We start from the raw sequence: 21,809 nt of genomic DNA, 5'->3' as shown, positions 1-21,809 counted from the left end.
CTGCTCTAGATCCCCAAGTCTCCATGGTCGTTCTTTTGAACATCTCTTTCGATTCTTCTAATGTAATGCTATCAGTCACCTCGTACTACCCCCCATTGCGCATCCTGTGTAACATCAAGGAAAGGGAAAGCTCATACTACCGCGGCGGGAGGTCGTCTCCCAACACATTCCCCCTATAGTTGATCTGCCACAGATTGAGGCATATCTTTTGGAGATGGTCACGTCAGCGGCGGCAAGTGGATCATTCATGCGCAGACAACACTGAAAAAGAAAGATTCCCTTTTGTTACCGACCTTCTTCCCTTGACTGGTGTTTTAGGTCTTCTTATCCAAGAGGACACTTTAATCTTGCTTTAGAGGCCCGAATGCTTATCATTCTTGCCTTCTAAACTTCTTTATATCGAGGGATGAGGAACCATATTATCCTGCATTCCTTAAACCTATGTAGTGAGTCGTGTAGGTGGCGTGTTTAAATTAGGACCATACATTGGGATTCTTTTCCCCTCATCGCTAGCCAGTCGGGATGCTATCTCTCTTCTCCTTCGTCACTCAACCATCAAAATATGGTATATAATTAACAAACTCTTTTTTTGATATTTACAACAAACTATACTGAACCACCTATCTATTCCTTTTTTGGCGCTGTCCCGACACTGATGAGCATCACTTAGGCCTTCATTCATGATACTCTGCTAGGATCTGCAGCGCTTCAGTAGGCCCTAGGCACTGATGTGAGGTTCAAGTTTTCACCAATGCAACATACTATCCATAAACATTGTACTCCCATAATATAATAAGGCAAGAAAGCGGAAAATTTCCAAAAAGTCAAATGGATTGCCCCCTTTTGATTAGCCAGTTTCCAAGAGGGAGAAGGTCTTATGGCAATCTCAGGCATACTCCAAATCGGTTATTTGGCCTGATCGAGCAACCTATGAACAGTTGTCGCCTACATAACCTACCTCCCAGACCAAGGGAAGAAGGTATCAGATCACTTTTGAGAGCCCTTTTGTGAAACCAGTTCCTTTACTCTTTTTGAATGAATTACAGTCAGTAAAGTAATCTGGTGGAAGGGGTCCATAGAAAAAAAATGGGCTTCTTTTTCTTTTTTCGTTTTAGAATAGAGAAAGAGTAGAAACTAAGGGTACGCTCTCTAGAAGATTTGCTCGGAGCTTTTTTTTCACTTGGTCGCCTGCTATCTTGAAACCTCTTTGCTTGCGGGGGCAGGAGTGGAAAGAGCGCTTCGCGAAAGAATCGTGTGGCGCGGTGAAAGGTTTCCCGTTGGGGTTTCCGACCCTCCAGGTCTCCACCTACTTGTGGAATCGGGGGGGTTCCTTGATATTAAGGTGTCAAGGCGGTCGAAGAAGGCCACAGGTGGAAGCAACCGATGCTTTGATCATTCAATTGACTCCTTGCTGCCAGTCCGTGCTTGCTGTCATGCTGGCAAAAGCAGGGGTTTCGGTCGGTTTTACCTACTATTGGATTTGAACCAATGACTCTCGCCGTATGAAAGCGATACTCTAACCGCTGAGTCAAGTAGGTCAAGCTGAGTCAAGTCACCCTATAAGAGAAAGCCGCGCAACCAAAGTAGCCCTTACTATACAAGGGGGGCGGAGCGCTAAGAAAGAGAAAGCGTTATCACTATACGAAATGAAGCAGCGGCTAGCACGCGTCGCGTCGATCAACCAATGTTCGAACGCGGAGCCTTTCTTTCTCGGTCGTCTGTCTTAATAAGTGGATTCCGATTCATGCAGTCCTTCTCTGCTGCATTGGTCTTTTCACTCCCCACTCTCCACCATAACAAAGTCTTTCCACTATATCTCAGGAGTAGTCAAAGGAAGTACGGCGGGTCCGAGTAGGAATAAATTGACTAAGAAGTAGGGCATACAACAATGGATCAATTCATTCAACAAGATCTGTTCGGATCAGACCAGGATGAATGGGATTGGTCTGACCTCTCGCTCGGATGTAAGACTCCCGCCGCTGACAGATGTCCCATGCCACCTTTCGTGAACAGCTATGCCCGAGAATGAATTGTGATATAGCGCCGAATAAGCCACAGCTCTATTCCCGACTCGAAATCCATAAAGGACTTGTTGGGAGATAAAATAGGGGGCCCTATACCATACATCCTGCTGCCTTGGGACGACTGCACGTTACATCATAGCAGCACGACCAAATGGAGGTGGAAAGCCCTTGTATAGGTTGGGCGCTAGCTAGCGCCTTCCTTATACTAATAGAAAATGTTGGGCCTTCCCCTTATTTATTAGTATTAGTAAAGTTGCTCGAGGACTTCTACTGGGAATGAAAGTTCCCTATTATAGGATCCCTAGTAAAGCCAATTTCATGATGGCCGCTTATCTGAGTAAGAAGACGATGGCTCCTATTATTGGTGAGCGATCTCCTCTACACGTTATCTTTGGGCGTTTTACTCTCTTTCAAAGAGATGACTATTCAAACCTCAGAGTATTCGGATGCACGTGCTTTGTGAAAATTCCATCTCCTGCACAAGACAAACTGAGCCCTACATCTCACTCTATGTGTTTTCTTGAGTGAGGTTGGGGTACCCCTCTCTCAAAAGGGCTACAAGTGTTAATGATCCTTCTACACGACGATTCCACCTTTCTCGACATGTCACCTTTTTCGAACTTACTACGGAGCTCGGGGCTTTGAGATTCCCTGTGATGGTGGGCCATTATGTTCCCTTGTCTCCCCTTAGAGGGGAGGGGTGGAACTATTGAGGAGTTTATGTGAGACAGCATCAGAATTCTCCGATTTAATAGAGTCAGCAAGATCCGGGTGACCAGAGTGATCAGCAGCTTGATCAGCTTAAGGGGAAGTTTCGCAGGTTTGTGAAGACAGATTCTCGTCACTCAGTTTTCAGAGCTGAGCCAACTGATTCAGTGGTCTCCCTCTCTCCCTATACTTCGAACCAAGACTCTTCTTCAGACTTAGGTTCTCTAGCTTCTATTCTCGGGGTACGTAGATCCACCCGTCTTCGTTTTCCTATTCATAGGTTTGTATCAACTAAGTCTCTGTCTACTTCCCACGAGTCTTTTTTGCAATTTCATCCATCTTTTTGAACCTGATACCTTTGCAGAGGCCATATCTCAACCCTGCTGGCAGCTCTATGCAGAAAGAGATCGTAGCACTAGAATGGTTTGCTACTTGGGATTGAGTCTCTCTTCCTCTAGGGAAAGAAGCCATTGGCTACAAGTGGGTCTATAAAGTCAACAAAAAGCTGATGAAGCAGTTGAGGGGTTGAAGGCTAGATTGGTGGCCAAAGGATACACACAAGAGTATTGAGTCGAACCCCTTTCCTTAGAGTCAAGTGGCTGAACGCCCCTTTAGAGATAGAGGAAAGATTTGCCCCAGCTTGGCGAATCGCATCCCCGCGCAACGAATTGCATTGCCAACCTCCTGATTGTCTTCTTATCATTTTCCGTTGCATGTTTGGGATACGTTTGGTCTTCAATATATTCCCTGATGTCAGTAAACCATGGTTTACCGTTGGGTGCCCTTTCAATGGCCAAAAGATCACTATTGAACATGCCGGGAGTCAACTCCAAAATTTCTATTAGGTTGCAATACACCGGGCTGCTTCTTTGTTCTATCATGATTGGGCGGACTTTCCCTCAGGAATGTTTATCATGGAGGCCAGTGTTGCCAATGCATCCGCGAACTTCTTTTTTCTCTGGGTAGTGGAGAGAAACTGATTTTCTTGAATTGCTCAGTGAGCTTTTCAAGATAAGCATGGTATGTCAAAAGTTTTTCATATTTGGTTTTTCATTTCTTTTGAGTTTGGCAGATGATAAGCGTCGAATCCCTAAATACTTCGATTTCTTATATTCCCAGGGTCAAGGCAGTCTTTAATCCATGGATACATGCTTCATCTTCTGTGGTATTCTTAGTTCCAACAAAGTTCCGCTTAATGGCAATGGGGGTGTGCGATTCATCAGGTGCAATCAGCAATGCCCCTACTCCGTACCCATTTTGATTAGTCGTGCCATCAAAGTCAAATTTCCATGCCCTCCTCTCCTTACAGTCAAGTGGCTTTCAGCTCCTCTTCTGTGACAGCTATTTCCTCGTCTGGGAAGCAATCCTTAAACTCATGTTCCTCCTTGATAGGGTGCAAGGTGTTCTGCTATCGCCCTTCCTTTTTGGTTACATACGTGATGTCGAATTCAGACAGAAGCAGTAACCATCTTGCGGTCCTTCCCGTTACGTTAAGGCGGGTTTCTCGAACAAATACTTTTTTTGTAGGTCCATGGAAGCTATTAAATGTACTGGGTAAGACAGCATGTAATGCCTCAATTTCCGCCTTACCCAAACCAAAGCCAAGCAGGTTTTCTCCAAATTGGTATACCTGGTCTTGTAGTCAGTCATTTTCTTACGTTGGTAGTATATGGCCCTTTACTTCCGTCTGTCTTCATCGTATTAAGCCAACATAGACCCCATAGTGGTTTCAGTGACTGATAGGTATAGTAATAAAGGCTTCCTGGCGTTGTAGGCACTAGAATGGAGGTATTCCTTTATTTTGTCAAAAGCTTTCTGGCGGGCTTCATCCCATTTTCCTGCGAAATTTGGATTTGGAAATTTGTGTATCGGCTCGCAAGTGGTTATACAAGAGAAAGTCAAAGTCTGATGGGACTATTGATCGCTACAAGGCTCGCGTGGTAGCCAAAGGCTACAACCAGCAATAGGGTATAGACTATGATGAGACATTCAGTCCAGTTATCAAGATGGCATCAAGGGCGATTAGGTGTGACTTGCTTGATAAGGGAAAGAGAAGACGTCCCTCAAAGCCCCATTAACGCAAAACAAGTCGATTCCTACGTTTTTCAATTACCAGAAGCTCTTAGCTACTCAGCTATACTATAGGCTCTAAAGGCATTACTTGACTGAAAGAGTGCTTATATTATGGGGGCTTCCCTTTCCAACATCTGACTTATATACAGGTCAACATTGACTTAAGAAGCACGAAAAAAAAAAGTCGCTCACTCGACTGAAAGGAGAGGGATGAGAGTAGTCTTTTTCCAATAGGCTAGCTGCCTATTGCAGGAGTTCCTGACCTGAAAGGACACCAGCAAGCTGCTACTGAATGTGAACAAAGTCAAGGAGATGGAATCAACTCAATAGAATTAGGTTTTTTTTATGACTGCTGAAGTGACCGAACGAAATGTTGGATTGATTCAATACCGAATCCCAGATCTCCATAGACGACTAATGGTAGGGGCTGCATTTTTCGGAAAGAAAGATAGTGGCAAAAGGATGTTAATCAAGAACCGACGTCTCATGCCGACCCCGTCTGCAGTTGCTACTACACTGTTACATCCGGATAAAGTGACCCGTACTGGTGGAATAATTGCAATGCGACTATACCGCCTGCTGATAAAGGGAAGACAGTATACCAAGCTTGTCCCAGCAGTCAGGTTTGGTCCTCCGGGCAGCAACCCGGCCGGTATACACCCCACAGAGGAAATTGGGCTGTGAGGTGAGTAACTATATTCAACAATCATTTGCCAACATCGTTCCTAAGCCCTACTAAGTAAAGGGGGATGTGTTCAGTCCCAAGCATCTTCGTCAATACTCCATCTGCCCCCCGCCGGGGGGTTAAGGGGGAGGATGTCAAAACCTTACCCATAAAAAAAAGTACATAGACCTGCTCACAAAGAGCTACAAGACAGCCAAAAACATTACTGCTAATAAAATGAAAGTGAACAAAGCCAAACCAATATGATATTCAATAAGCCCACTTTTTTGAGAGAAAAAACCAGAATTTGTTGAGGAAGATCAGCTGTAGAGGAAAACCTATAGTCAAACTGAGAATCGCAGCCGAAGTTTGCTAAAGAGTCTGCCACTTTGTTGTTTTCTCTAAATGTATAGACGATTTGGAAATGGCCAGCCGAGAATTTGGATGAAATGAAGCTCCACCATGAGTCTAGGTATGGGTAATTTTAGGGGCTTCTTTATTTTCATTGAAGCAATCAACAATGATTTTGGAGTCAATTGCGAGTTTACGAGCTTGATGAATGTAGAGCGCATCCAGAAGAATAGAATCAGTAAACGTCCAAGATGATCTGATGTCAAGAAGCTGAGAACAGTCTTTCAGCCAGTCCGTAATTTGTTGAATAATAGCAGCCGGTTGAGATATTGGGTTTTCTAATTTACTGCTATTGCCTTCCTTCCAGAGTTCCCAAACGGAAAAAATAGTAAGCATAGACGTGACGTAGCCAACTTGGGATTTCCTGCGAGATCTGTTAAACCGCCGGGACTGAATGGAATCCGTTTGGAAGGATCAACTATTGAAAAGGCGATCAAAATGGTTCCAAACCTCCATAGCAAGCTCACTCTTGATGAAGAGGTGATCAATACTTTCTTTATCATGCTCCGAACAGCACAAGCATTTGCTTGCTAATCTTATACCTTTCGTCTGAATTTCTTCCCTTAACTGATTCTGAAATCCCCGCATACAAAGTCAAATAAGAGCTTCCACGCAAAAATGCTAATTATTGTAGGAATGGCTTTATCCCAGACAAATTGAGTCCAAGCTTGAATGCCCGTTCGATTTCTTATCGATTCCCAACCAGCTTTGAGAATAAATGACTCACTACGATTCTTTTTCCATATCCCCCTGTCCTCCTGATGAGATGTGAATATACCACTATTCCTGATATCATAAACCACTCTGTGAGGCAAAAATGCTTCGATATCATTGAAAAAGCAGTTTCCATGTGCGTCAAGCACATCTATGATTTTGGAGAAATAACTAGTAAAGGAGTTGGCCTGGTCAATAAGAGGGAGTCATACTTTGGACTGCTTTTTTCAAAAGAAACTATCTGAAAGCCCCTATGGTTTGCTGCTTCCAAACCTGGTTGTCAGGACTTGGAGTGAAATCAGTTCTATTTTCAGGCAACCCCACCAACACTTAAGGGCTAAAAATGGTGGATTGGAAATGGAGCTAGCACTGATTTCTGGTTCCACCCCTGGCTCTCTGATATTCTTCTCATTGAAAGTACCCCCCTCTTATTGACCAGGTAAACTTCATACGAAAAGCTTTTGAAAGCTCTTGAAAATGTCTTGTAGTAGGAGGACCCAAAGCCCCTTCCTGAATAGGTAGGCACATAGTATCAAAAAATCGCCAGTGAAGCTTTCTTTTGTCTTCATCACCGCCTCACCAAAAGTTAGCTAACATTTTTTCCAACTGGTCAAGAACTCCCTTTGAAACTGGAATCCCTGCAAGAAGGTGTATAGGCATCGAGAAAAGAACATGTTTGCAAAATAAGCCGCCCTCCACTGGATAACAATGCTTTCATCTCCTACCACTTTATTTTAGACTCTATCCAGAAGATGAGAAATTTGGCTTTTTTTCGATTTAAATAGAGGTAGTCCTAGATCAAAATATTAGGAATCAAAGCAAGGAAAGTAGCATTGATGGAACGGGGGATCGCACCTTCAGCGAAGAAATAAGGTGACCAGCTGGAAGTTTTTGAAATCCCAACAATATTTTCTATATAAAAAGAATCCGGAAAGCCATCAGGCTTTAAAGGATAGGGGAGACCTTTTTTTGGGTTAGTGCGCGCCGACATGCTCAAAATTCCCTTTTGAACTTCTTCCATATTAGGAGGGCTCGTAAGCATCTTATTATCTTCCTCTGTGACTAGAGAGGGGATGGTCTCAAGGATCTCATCTTCAAGCACCGAACCTTGAGAAGAAAGTAATGTATGAAATAAATTGAGAGCTTCCTGCCATACAGAGACAAGTTCTGAATTTGGTTCAAGGTGCTTATTCTCTATCTTTCTTCGTAAAGCAGAAGTTTTTCAAGGTTACTCTTGGCCGAATCTAACTCCATTTTCTTATCAGCAGACCAACTCTGTTCAAGAGCAAATTGGCCTTCTTCGTTTTCGGCATTTCTATATTCTGAAATAGTTCGCCAATTCAGTGCTTTATTTGTCGAGTCAATCTTCCTGGAGAAGACTTGAAAAGGATTTCCCGAGCATGGTTGAGATCAATGTGAAAATAAGAATGCCGAATCCACATTCTTTGGAAACGAAAGACCCCAGGCCTGCGAGTATTATAATCTTCTTAGAAGATTACTAGAGGAGAGTGATCCGAGGATACTCTAGGCAAATGGTCAACTCTGGTGGAAGCAAAACGGCTTTTATATAGAAGCGGGCAGTCCCCATTCAAAAGGATTCTATCTAGTCTGGCCCAGATACAATGTTGACCGGTTTGATTATTGCTCCAAGTCAATTTGCTGTCATTGAAAGCCCAATCAAATAATCCAAACGAGAAAATCATATCTTCAAAGCTCATCACTTCAATAAAGGCATTGAAGTCAGGAGGCCGACCCCCAAGTTTTTTCTAATGGATCCGCAATTACATTAAAGTTCCCCCTACTAGCCACGGGAAGTTAATGCAAGTCGATAGGTCCTTCAATCATCGAGTACACTATCGACTTCCCACACTTATCATGACAACATCACCGATCTTTGGCGCTTATGGGGGGCCCTATCATACACATGCACCACCAGAGTCTTCATAAGAACTCTGGGGCGAGGGCCAAGGTGAACCCGGATTAACGATGAGAAGCGGTCAAATCAGTAGCAAAGGCACCAGGACGGACGGTTGGTTGAACCGGGCGATAGCTTCGCGATCGATAGCTCAGTGAGGTACGCCACCCGCCCTACTTCTAATGATAGATAGAAAAGGTGGGAGAGGGGCTGAGGGACGGCAAAGGTACAAAAAGAAAAACTACATGACATACGTACGTTAAATGGTAGGCCCATTACGAACAATCATTAAGGCGGTCTCCAATCTCGCTCGGCTCGGGGCGATCACTTGAACAGGGCGGGATTGATCGATCTACATCAAAAATTCTGGCTTCCCTTCCCAGGAGCGCATCTACAGAATAAAGAGAGCACGCACCACACTCCTACTATACCAGGGCCTTTAGCTTTCACTGAGAAGAAGAGATTACTTCCAGCTAGCTTTTTTCCCTAACCCTAACCAATGAATGATAGGCCGGCTTAGGATAATGGAAAACGAATTCACTTTCAGTAATCGGAGGCAGGTCAGGGGCCGGCGGGCACGCCCCCAGCTTCTTAAGTTTGGGAATTGTGCCGGACCAATGCTACGAGCTTCCGGAATCCAATGGAATCTTCGTAAAGTCGATCATTACGAGTGTTACGATTCATTCGATTGGCAGGTCCAATCGATTCATAGCCTCTCGAGCACAACCCATATTCATGCAAGGATTGGTGATTGAGGATCCATACAGAGTTTTATGAAATATCTTAGAGATCAAGGAACAGATGCTTTCTTCAGGAAATATGAATACTTTATGGTAGGGACAAGCCATTTTTTGGCGTTGAATCGGGTCAGGAAGAACAAGTTGTTCCAGCTCCGGGGAAAAGATTCATCTTCCAATTTTCCCTTCCTTCCAATATTTTGGATTTTAGCTTCCCTCATTCCTTTTATTGAGCATAATGATGCGAATCGGGCTTGTTGTATTTAGTATACAGCGTCAAGCAGTTCCGCTTTCCCCTACCGATGATGTGCCGAGAAGTGCATTGTTGGAACTGGGTTGGAACTTAAGACCATAAGCTCTAGATTTTGGGGTTTCCGCTATAGCCGAACACAAGGGAAAGATCATTTTTTTGACCGGAAAAGATCGTTTTATCAGGTAATGGATACACTATAAGCATTCCTTTGGTTATGTATTATGTATAAGCCTTCCAACAAACAGAAAGACTTGTATGCATCAGGTTCATAGGGGTAAATACATTCAAAAGGGAGAAATTTTAGCGGCTCATATTTCAAATAAAGATCGCCGCGTGGAAAACTCGTTTTTTTGGGGGGTTGTCCCCACTGGTTTGCGAAAGCAATGGGAGACTTGACTTGCTCCATAGAACCCCCCCCAGAGACTTTCGTCCCCAGTATTCTCTATGGGCAAAGGCGCTCAGGTGCGCTTAAAGTCTTATTGCCTATATCTTATCTTAAGACGAGGTCGCCACCCCGCCTGCTTTAGTCTCAAATAGGGCGCAAATTGAGGTGAACAGACTGGACCGAACCTCCCTACGTCAAGAGCTTTTGGCTCTTCACAAGAGAGCACCAGGTCGTAACACCGGAAGACTGCGCCGTTATTAGTTATTAAACAAATGATAGAATTGATTTGTATGGTTAGTCACCAGTGGCACAACCTACGGGCTAAGTAGCGCCTCAATGGGAGTCTTTTTTTCCTCCGCGATAGTGTAATACCAAGACCAGTAAGAGAGAATGGACTTCATCCATTCGGACAAAACCCATGCCCCCCTAACCAGTCGTACTCTGACCAGGCTTCGAAAAACTTCGAGATCACCGAGTTTCTCGGGAATCGAGGGGTCAAGAGCCTAATCAGGTCCCCTCACCATACCTTGTTGATAAGAGGTTAAGTGTTTACCAGTGGTTGCGCTTAACCAGATCCAAAAGGGGAGAGGACACACACCGTTCGGTGAGTGAAAGACGAGGAAATGCCGATTCCAGTGTCTCCTAGGAGGCGCCGTGCGTCGAGTATACACCCGGTACCCAGCTTCCCGTAAACGATACGACAATGGAAGATCCTTAGACATAATAGCCCTCATTACAGGAACAAGGGATATGGAACTAACGTCGGATCTTAACATGTGACAGGAGACAGGAAAAAAGTCCTTAGTCACTCCGCGTACGAAGAACCGCTTAGCAAACTCCAAAGCACCAACTGACGATACTAACGATTTCTCTAACGAAAATGGAACATTCAGTGGCGAAATTAGCTCGCGATAACGCTCAGCCACCCGCTCATCTCCGATGACGATATCGTCGCCGAGGATAGCGTAGCGTGTAAAAGGAACTCCTGGATATACTTGGGCTGCTACGAACCAAATCACCAAATGGTGAGTTAATGCGAAAGCAGGCCAAGCTCCGTAAAAGCCCAACGGGGCTCCTATTACAAAACGAACTCTACCTCGAGGGTGGATGTAATTCAGCTCGAATGAAGTGAGAGGAAGCCGACGACGAGAATTTCGAATCGTCAGAAAAGAGTAGTAGGCATACTTTCACAATAGTCTTGTCCACAAGCAAATCAATGTTCGGCAGCGGAAAATCCTCTTTGGGAACATGCTTTATTGAGATTTCCAAAATAGATGCATACGCGAACACGTCCATCCCTCTTGGGCATGGGGACGATGTTCGAAATCCAATCAGAATAATCTACTGCCTTAATGAAATCAGTATAATAGTAACAAGACAGCTGAAGAGAGGATGACGTAGACAAGAATCAACCTCTTCCCGGTGAGGTTTTGATGTATCGCAGAATCCGAAAAGCAGCTTCTAAGTGAGATGATCTCGGCCTGTCCATATAAAAATCGGCTGATCACTCCCTCCTATGTTGTAAGTGTAAGCAATGTCTGGGCGATAATTAGTCAGGTAGAAAAGAGTCCCAACAAGTCTCCTTGCAAGTAGATGGGTCATCCAATAGCTCTCCTGCATCTGAGGCGAATTTTAGATCTTATTCCGGTTTGCATGCAGAAAGACCAGCTTTTGACAATAAATCCAATGAATACTTGCACTGGGTTCCAAAACTCTTTGCGACCTCATCACTTTAATCTCCAGAAGAGACTTTGAGTCTCCTAAATCTTTCATATCAAACTGGGTTCTTAATCTTCTCTTAAGCTCATTTATCGAAGCTAAGTCATTACTAGAGAAAGCAATGTCATCCACGCAGAAGAAGGACAATACCTGATGTCGACCTCCAACTAAACATTGAATGATCCGATTTACTTATTTGAAAACCGGCTCCTTCCTCTACTCCTATTTCGGCTCTTATACATGCTGCTGTCACCTTTCAAACCAAGCTCTTGGTGCCTGCTTTAGCTTGCCGGAGGCCGTAACATAAATCGCTTTCTTGAGCTTGCATACCAAGTTAGGATTCCTAGGAGAAGAGAAGCCTGGAGTTGGAGGAGGCTGAATAGAAACTTATTCTTGCCCCCTTCCCTTATGTTGTTGAAAGGCATTCTATTCTTCACGTCAAATTGAAATAAGGCCACCTTTTGATTGCAGCCAAGGCAAGAATGCCACGAATGGTGTTTAGCAACCTGAAGCAAATGTTTTCCCTATCTCTAAAGGGGCGTTCAGCCACTTGACTCTAAGGAGAGGGGTTCGACTCAATATTCTTGAAGGAATCCTTTAGCTACTAATCTAGCCTTGTATCTATCTACCGAGCCATCTGCTTTATGCTTGATCTTGTAAATCCACTTGCAGCCAATGGCTTCTTTCCCTGCAGGCAATGAGACTAAGTCTTATTCTTTTTTTCCTGGGCATTGATTTCTTCCTGTATAGCATCTCTCCAGCAAGAATGATTGGAGGCTTCAGCAAAGGATTCAGGTTCATGAGAAGATTGAACTGAGATGAGGTAAGCTCGATCTTTTGGGGAAAACGATTCATAAGCCTTCAACAGGATAAGAAACTTGAGAGGATCGACGAAGCTGAGAGCGGGATCCAGAATTTGAGGAAGCGACTGGAAGGGAAGCAACTGGGCTAGACTGCTGATCTTCTGGAGTAGCCTGACCCTGGGAAAGAGACTGTAATCGCCGCCGAGAATAAACATGCTGTGCCGGGTGACAGGAATCCTCTGAGGTCAGCTGAACAGGCTGACAGTCGGCAGAAAATGCTGAGCAAAGCTGCTGGCCTGAAGAGTGAGGCTAATCCGTAACATCAACTGCAGAAGAATGAGGTTCGAGTTGATGAACAGGAGAAGGCCGCAATACATCTCCATCATCATTCTCCCCCGGGGCTGATTAATTAGGTTAAGGAAAATATGAGGCGACCCTATTAAAGAGAGCATTAAGGATACATCGACTCTCTTGGATTTCACGTCATAGCATATATATACCCGGACTGAGCATATCCAAGAAAGACACAAGTGGTTGCCTTGGGGACAATTTTGCTCTTAACTGCGCAGGAATATGAACAAAACACGTGCATCCAAACACTCGCAAATGCCTATTATAGTACTGCCCCAGTAAGAAGTTCGTGAGGTGCCGCTGCAGCTTGGATTATCGTAGAATAAGAGGAGCCGTCTTAGGAAATGACTTAACAACAAAGACAGATGCCGCCGCTGCGAGGCGAGGGAGCAACTTGTCTGGTCTTGCGGTGCACTCATTCCCGTTACGAGAATGAAATGACGCCCCAGCTTGACTCGAGACCAAGACTCCTTACAACTCGCACCAATAGCGGCACTGAGCGGCCGGAGATTGATTGAAAAGGCAGGCCCAGCCGACCCTCTCCCCCCCTAACCGCCTATCTACTCGTGTTCGTAGCTCGATCGGAGGTCAAGACTGTGGTCCGGCGGAAAAACAGAAGTCGTCCGTATCAAGTGATACGTGAATTGCTCAGTAGTGCTTCGCCACTACCCTAGCTGGCGGAAATAGCTTAATGGTAGAGCATAGCCTTGCCAAGGCTGAGGTTGAGGGTTCAAGTCCCTCCTTCCGCTCCTGGCTTCGTCGTTTAGTGGTAACAAGTGGAGTGCATAAGCCACTTTAGAGATAGGGGCGAGCAGCAAGCAGCCCCTTGTATAGGGTTCCAAACCTATCTGACTAATAAGAGGAAAGGGGCGTTCAGCCACTTGACTCTAAGGAGAGGGGCGTTCAGCCACTTGACTCTAAGGAGAGGGGCAAGCCAAAACGGACTCCTAAGAAGTTGCTGGCTTTTCATCAGCCGTTGCGCGCTAGCGCGCTAGCCTTTTCCCAACCTAGTAAAGGGGCTGCTAGTTGTAGCGCGCAGTGTACTAGTGAATAGGAAAAGCGAATTGAGATTACTAATGACGGATGGAGGTTGAGGGTAGAACATGTTCGGTGCCTCGCCCTTGTCTCCTTCGCCGTAGACTGAAAATGATGGGAATCCTATCGATAAAGAAGAGGCATAAGCATCGCCTCTCGATCCAATCCATCTTCCCTGGCCTCCCCAACACACTCTTGATACGAAAGAAACCTCCCGCCATAGAGAAGAGATCGAAAGTCTGGGTCCCCTCGATCACCCTCCCTCTCCCTGTAGGTCGAGAGAGATGAACCCGCACCACATTTTTTCGAATCGAAAGCCCCAACTAGAGATGGAATTCCAGAACCTAAACAACTCAGTTGAGAGCTCCGTGACTGGTTCAAGGGAAGGTCAACCAATGATTGATAGGCCATTCCCTCCCTATCCGTCTCTTGATCCCTCATTCCACTAATCCGTTGTTACTGATTCATTCAAGGCATAGACTCTCCATTTCTTTGTCTTATTAGCGCAGGTGTTCGTCAACGATGAAAGCCGCTGAACTTCAGACTCGAGTGGAGAAAGAGGGCTAGGCCCCCGGAGGGCTTTCAGGGACTGGGGAAGACGGGTGGATTATAGAGCTAGGGTAGGGGCAAATCGAAGGCCCATCGGGATTGGGCATGGACGAGCCTCGACTGGGCCAGCATTGATGAAAAAAGAAAAACTTCCCCCATCGCATCATTAACCGGTGTAGGATTCAAGATCAGGTCCAGGATTCGAGTCAAATCGACCTTCCCTCTCATCTCAGGGTGAGGCAAGGAATTGTTTCAAATGTTCGTTGTTCAATATCTCGGCTGCTCAAGAAGTTTGACTAGTTGCTCCTCCGACCCGGAGTGGATTCTAGGGGAAGGGCAGAGCCTCACCTTGCAGTAGGAAGGTGTTCGTTGTTGGGACGGGTTCAAACTGGACTGAAGGGAGGAGGAAAAAAAGAGTCCTCTCTTCCTGGTCCTATCGAACCAGACACTGAATACCTGGGGATTCATCACTGGCTAGGGCTTTCGAATCAAAGCATGGGCATCTGCTATTAAGAGGGAGCAGTAGATCGTCGATTGAAGAGCCAGGTCAGTCAACTTCTATTGGGACTTCTATTGATTATTAATTCGACTCTAGGGACTCCTAGCAGCAAACTAGTATAAAAAAAGGGGCCCCCATAGAGAGGCAGGAGATGCAGGAGCCGCCAGCCGGATCGACCAACAAATGATAGGCCAGAGAGATGGGCTCATTCGACTAATCAGTGATCCCTGGGCCTACCTAACACAGATGTCCCTGAAATAGGGGATTGGTTGATCGGAAAGCTCAGGCAGGAGTAGGACATTCCATACAAATCTTTCTGATCCGCTAGCTGGTGGTCCTCTCCTTAGAGTCAAGTGGCTTTCAGCTCCTCTCAAATCCCATTTTTTCATCGACAGGTAGGGTGAATTCTAAGGTTCCTTATTCCGGTTGTAAAGCGGAAGAAGAGGGAGAATGGGCACAGCCCCACTAGCAGCCCGCGTTTCCGACCCGAAAGGAATGGAAAATGAAAGAAGAATCTGTGTACACTATCTATGGAGTGGAGTGACTATCCTTAATCTCCTCTTCCCTATCTCCCCCTTTTTTGCCTGCGGCTATTACCGGCTGGCAAGGCTTGGCCCAACATTGGATTTGTTTGAAAACTACCAAGGTGGCATTCATTCAATCAAATCTTTTATGCCTATGCCAGCCCAAACTAATTGACTTTTTTTGGAAAGGAAGGAATGCAGGGAAGAAGTCTTTCCTTTCCACTGGTTCTTGAAAGCTATCAATCCCCGCTTCTCCCTCTCGCATCGGTTCTGCATCAGATGATGAGCCCATGCGAAAACTTTCTCTTTTATTGGCGCCCGATAGGTAGGCTATTAGATTGAGTCGAAAGCCTACCAACGCATAAAGGTTCCGATTCGAGCGAGAGCCCAAACGGGTGAGGCGAGAAGATCTTGATCGAAAGCTCCACTGTTCTGAATAGTGAGAAAGAATGAAATTCGATCAAATCGATCGAGAATCTCATCATCTGTTAGGTGGGCCAACCGACCGACCGAGTTGGGCTGGGCGTCCATGTCACAGAACCTTTCTCTAGCCAAGAATCCCATTATTGATCGAATCGGGGCGGATCCAATTCATTGGCAAATGCAAAATCTATCGTTTTAACACTCAGAAAAAAAACCTAGAAAAGAGGAAGAGTCACTAAGACAAGAGAGCTATAGGTAAGCAAGCAAGAAGGATAGATGCAAAAAGGCGAGGCAAGGGGCGTTCAGCCACTTGACTCTAAGGAAAGGGGCTCTCCATCTCTAGGAAGATTGTGTACAGGATCTGGTAATCGTCGCCTTGCTTCTTCTGGTCGGCTCGTATTAGCCTGTGCTTTATTACAGGTAGTCATTCCCCCGTTCCTTTAGTCTTTTCAAGGGTACTTTTTTCTTAAGTCGCGGTCATGTCTTGCCCCCCCAGTATAGTGACCGCTTCCATGTTTTCCCCGAATTTCATCAGTTCCAGGCTCAAGTGCCTGTTCATCCATCTTCATTCCAAACAAAGGCGAACATCTCCATTGAGTGACTGTAACTGCTATGGTTTACAGTCAATAGTTCTTAACCAACCCTTTCTTTTTTGAATTCTGTTTGTTTATTAATTAATTCATTATTATATTATGTCTTTCTTTCTGAAGGGCTTGCGGTTTATTACACCAAAGGCTTTCAGTGAACTATTGAAGCTATCGAGAGAGTACCAAATGCTGACGGTGACGAAGGTTACCGACTTTCGGTGGACGCGGAGCCAACGAGTTCAGTCGAACAGCGTAACGAGTCTAAGGTTACAGAAGCCTTCGCCTACTTTGATAGGCATAGCATTGCAAGCAAATAGAGCAGAGAGCTTACCCTTTCTTTCTATTAGAGTCGCGAGCTTGTTGTAGTCGGTCCTAAGGGGAGAACCTTGCTGCTTACTTGCTATATCCCCGCGTCCTTGCACGGCTCGGCTCGTTCTTCGAGCCCTGCTTCTCCCTTCCCCCTCTCCCCGTTCCTACCGTCCAAAACAGGCCTATGGAGTATAGCCAAGTGGTAAGGCATCGGTTTTTGGTACCGGCATGCAAAGGTTCGAATCCTTTTACTCCAGATTATGAACACCCGATCGGATCTGTCAAGAACGAGCTGACGACTACAAGGGAAGCAGCTGACTGCAGTCCCTGAGCCCGCAAGCCAAAAGGTTGACTTGAACCTACCTTTGCTAAGAGAAGAGAGAGAAGGGAAAGACAGATGGCAGAAAGAAATCCTTCCAACCGCGGAATTGAACACAAGACTGACTTCGGCCAGGTTCTTTTATCAATCTCCTGGCCCTTGCTTAACTCCTTGTTCCGTAAACCGGTCGCTGGTAGATCTGATCGGATCCCGGACACGCGAGAGCCCAGCCCGGGAGGAATGCATGGTTCCCTGGCGCTTCATGGGACGGACGTTCGCAGTCCTCCTCCATCTAATCTAACCCTACCTCGTTCGCCCAGGCCTGCCGGCACAATAAGAGAATGAGGGAGCTAATCTGCTTGCTTGTGCAGGCGAGGACCGCTCGGCTAGGGCGCGCCAGAGGAGCTGAAAGCCACTTGACTCTAAGGAGAGGAGCTTCGAGTGCCTTTTTTCTTTGCTCTTCGACAGCCCTAACAAGTCACTTGAAGCTCTGCCCTTTGCTTTGCCCCGTGTTGTCTTCCTCCAGTTGCCCCCACCCAATAGCCAATAGGCCGAAAAAGGTTGCAGTCAATTGCCCTTCCCGTTATCATCAAACAAAAGACTACCATACACGCCGCCGGCAAGCTACCCTCGCCTACCTCATCTATAGGCATTTCTATCCGCCCGCGCGCGAGATCAGATCGACTACTCTACTACCATCATTCCGAAGGTTTTTTTATTCAAAAGGACGGAGAATGAATAGCTTATTCATAATCTTATAGGCCCCGCACCGCTTCATTCAATTGCTCTGTCATAAAGAAAGGGAAGGAAATCTTTTTTTGATCAATCGCCTGAACCTGCCTTTCTTTCTTTGCCAGGAGGGGTGGCCCAATCACTAATAGATCTCTCAACGGGAGCCTCATTCTGTCTAGAGGAAATAGCTTCGGTGGATCCGGTTGATTAAGTCGTTGTGTCTGTCGATACCCACCTGCTCGGAGTGCGGGTAAGGGCTCACCTGTTGATTGTGTCGTTGCATGCTTTTTGGTAGAGCCCCCACCTCCCACGGCTACAGCCAGCACCAGGAGCCTAGAAAGGTATAGGCACCAGTTCATTCAGTCAATGAAGCTGCAGTCGGTTCTGATGATTATGCCGTTTCAAGTGGATGTTCAGTTGGTTCAGCGATAGATGTAGTCGATGGGGTAGAGGGTCTGCAGATACTCGTCTAGCTCCTCATTGCCCCAACCTTCCCTGTAGGCTCCCTGCTCCGCCAGCGCGACAACTGTCCAAATCATTTGACGCTTCTTCTCACTGAGCAGCCCCTTTCCTTAGAGTCAAGTGGCTGAACGCCCCTCTCCTTCCACTTCAGGTTCGGGGAGCTCCGGCAGGGGGACTTGAGTCTCAGCAGAACCTTCCCTTTTCTTCTCTCTCCTTTCCCTCATCTCCCGGGCCTCAACCGAATTTGCTCCATTTTGCTCAGTTGGGGAGCGGAGGTACCCTCGAGCGGTGTATGGGCTGTGATATTTGTGGTAGCGGGGGTAGAACTCGGAAGGCTGGCCAAGGTTGTGTCCTTCCGAGCGGACGAGGTCGGCTCGGTGACCGAGGGCTTGCGTGGAGGCGGCATTGCGACCACGGGCTTGGACGTCACTTCAACATTTCTCTGCTTTTTTGAGGCCCGAGTGAAGGCATATATGTCGAACGGATTCACAATAAACAAAGGCGATTGAAAAACCCCAAAAAAAAGAAAGGGGGCTTACTCGTGACGATGTCGGGCAGGGTGTCATAGAAAGATGTTTGGGGTAGTGGCTGTAAGTTCGAAGGCTTTTGTGTTATTCGAGTGAGGATGTGAATAAGTAGAAAAGGAAATAATTAGGCTTTGAACTTACCTTCTCTGGATGGAAGGGGTGACCGGGATAAGTGATATGCGAAAAGCGATATGCTTTACACGCCCGCTTCCAGGACGTCACGCCCACGCGTCTCCTGACTGTAATGGTTGGGCTTGGCTCTGCTCGCCGGTTGTGCTGCGTGAGCCTACAGATGCCTCCAAGCAAGCGAAGGTTTTCGGGGTAATCGCCGCGCGTCCTTCCCATGCTCCGTGACAACGGCGGTACCCCGAAACAAAGGGGCCAGTCTTCGTCGTGCCGGGGTATCCCGATCCGGATGCCACGAAAATTTAGGGAAGCCTTTTTCTTAAAAGACTTTCTGCGACCGGTGAGAAAGCGGACGACTTTAGGGCTTAAAGGAACACCTTTCTCTTTCATATTGAGTCCTCAGAGGTGCGGCCCACTTGGTGTCGGATCAGCTCGACAGGTCACTCAATAGTCTTTCGCGGAGTATCCCCTGTTTTAGTGAACCCTGGGAGTTGTCGGCGGCTCGACGATCTTTATTCCAAAGGTTTACCGAGGTGAAGCTTTTGACAGGTATTCTTTTATTTGTAGGTTTCTCTACTTCAGGCTCTTCCGAGGGCCTTTGTTTGAGGTGAGGTTCTATAGTTTGATGGTTACTTATGTTCTCCTCTCCCCTTCCCCGGTAGCTAGGAAAGATTTCGAAATATATTTCCTTCCTTCCGTTCAGGGGCACTCTAAAGGCTTTGCAACCTTCAGAGCTGGTTGACAGCCGTCTAGTCAGTCCCTCTCGCTCTTTGATAGACATCTTTCGGTTCTCGGTCTCATCCGACGAACAACTTTAGGTCTTTATTCTGTGTCCTATCCTTCCTTGCGGATTCCCGCTTTCTGAAGGAGTAGCGGCCTGTGTCTCCGGCTCTGGGAGAACTTTACCTATAGCTAACCTAGAGAGCTTTACTTTAAGATAGCTCGGGCAGGCACTCTTCTTCGGAAAGAGGAGTTGCTTGCCTTACCACACCAACCACCTTAGCGCTGGAAGTTCTAGCAATGGGCAGCTAGGCAAAGGAATATTATATAGCAATTTCATATTCATTAGATAAGAGATTGTGGATCTGTTCTTAGTGAGGACAACCGGATTGGGACGATCAGGTCGGTTGAGGGCAGCAGCACACCAATAGGTGGATTGCTATTCTTGTACTCTTTGGGTAAAGGGCAGGAGCGCCCCATAATCATTGACGAAGAGGAAGGCTTGGAAAGGGATCAAACATATTGAGGAGGAGCTTTCACAAAGGCCAATAGCCGATAGCTGATGTCACTAGCCTTAACTTCTTTATCTACTTGAAAGCTGATGGGAAATCCTATTTGTTTTGTTCATTACTAAAATGAATCGAATCCTATCAAATATTTCTATTTATCCTTTGAATTACTCATATATATCCTATGAATTTCATTTCGCACCGGAAACTATTCTAGGAGAAGTTCGAATCCGTTCCGTTCGGATATTGATTGGTCTTGGTTTGACATGGTTTACGCGTTACTGGTTCCCGGAAGAGTTAATATCTCCATTAGCTAAACCCTTTCTTACCCTGCCTTTGGATTCGTATTTTGTTCGTACACAATCAACGGAGGCCTTCCCGACATATGTTGCAACGTCTCCAATAGCATGCTCTTACTTCGTCTTTCCCTTAATAAGTCATCAAATTTGGTGCTTTTTGATCCCCAGTTGCTATGGGGAACAAAGGACGAAATACAATCGATTCCTCCATTTAAGTGGTTCTCGCTTCTCCTTGTTCCTGTTCCTAACTCCTCCCCGGGTAGTTCCCAATGTTTGGCACTTTCCATACTTCATGGGTGCAACATCAACAAATTCGCTCATGATCAAGTTACAACCTAAGATCTATGACCATATTATGTTAACTGTTCGTATTTCGTTCATTCCATCGGTATGCTCCCAGGTACCTGTAATTGTGATCCGTTTGCCAGAACCAAGGGGTCTTTCTGTAGAAACCTCCACGAACAATCGTCGTTTTTTGATGGTTTTTCCGCTTCTCACAGCTGCTCTTTCCACACCTCCGGATATCTGGTGCCAAATTGTCGCCCCTTTCCTTATTTCTTTGATAATAGAGTTGGCTATCTTTGTGGCATCGATTGTACAAGTTCGTGAAGAGGGCTGGACGAGTGGAATGAGGGAAAGCGGCTCGATCGACAAAAAAGAAGAGTAGCCTCCCTAGAACCTGGCAAAGTCATTATCAATGAATTCCCGAGCAATTCTCAACCAACATATGCGATTCATTCCCGTAAAGATTATAACACACAAGAAGACTCCTTACCGCTCCGTGGGGAGCGGGATGAGTGATACATCTGGCGAGCGCCGGTGAAGAACGCAAGCAAAGCTGGAGCTCGGGTATTGATATATTCCATCAAGAGAAAGGAGGCAGACTGGTAAGAAGGCCGACCACATAGGGGGGGCGAACCGAAAAAGTCAGCTTTTCGGAGCGGACCAATCTTCCGTGCCGCCCCCCCCCTTACTCTCTCTCTATAAAAAAGCCTGCGGGAAGCGCGAAGAGCTAAGCCACTAATGTCGTGGCGAAGGTTAGACCTCATAAAGTCAGCGAAGCTAAGGTTTCGTATGTGTTATATCCTTTCGATCGAGCGAGAACTTATAAGGAAGGCCTTCATTGCCCTTTGAAAAAAGTCAAAAAAAAAGAGCGCTAGGGAAGAGAGAAAGTTGCAGAAGTGCTTCTAGATCTCATGGAATAAGGCAGAATTTCTAACAAAACTTTCCACCTCTTGCTTTCATAGAAAAAAGAATTTAGGAGATGAAATCCCGATTACATTACTGCAGGCCAAAATTGGATTTGAAAGAGCAAGCCAGAGAAAAGAAGCGTTGAGATAATACCTTTCATCCTAATCTCATCTACTGAAAAAGGGAGCCCCCTTGATCACCTGAAGAGATTTTTAGGCAGAATTGGCATAATTATTACCGT

General features: G+C 46.0%; 1 protein-coding gene and 1 non-coding gene across 2 annotated transcripts; both read left to right on the top strand.

The window, feature by feature from the left end:
- Window positions 1-13,434: 13,434 nt before the first annotated feature.
- On the top strand, window positions 13,435-13,506 carry TRNAG-GCC (transfer RNA glycine (anticodon GCC)). Its single transcript has one exon. It is a non-coding gene; the product is annotated as a tRNA-Gly (tRNA).
- Window positions 13,507-13,653: 147 nt separating this feature from the next.
- On the top strand, window positions 13,654-21,255 carry LOC132044263 (uncharacterized tatC-like protein ymf16). The gene has a single exon (XM_059434747.1). It carries the CDS (start codon window positions 20,205-20,207, stop codon window positions 21,042-21,044), a length of 840 nt encoding a protein of 279 aa, XP_059290730.1. The 5' UTR covers window positions 13,654-20,204; the 3' UTR covers window positions 21,045-21,255.
- The last annotated feature ends 554 nt before the right edge of the window (window positions 21,256-21,809 follow it).

The sequence above is a fragment of the Lycium ferocissimum genome, unplaced genomic scaffold (genome assembly GCF_029784015.1).
Source record: "Lycium ferocissimum isolate CSIRO_LF1 unplaced genomic scaffold, AGI_CSIRO_Lferr_CH_V1 ctg4096, whole genome shotgun sequence".
Taxonomy (NCBI): domain Eukaryota; kingdom Viridiplantae; phylum Streptophyta; class Magnoliopsida; order Solanales; family Solanaceae; genus Lycium; species Lycium ferocissimum.
The sequence above is the reverse complement of the archived record's forward strand: the minus strand, read 5'-3'. Positions and strand labels throughout refer to the sequence as shown.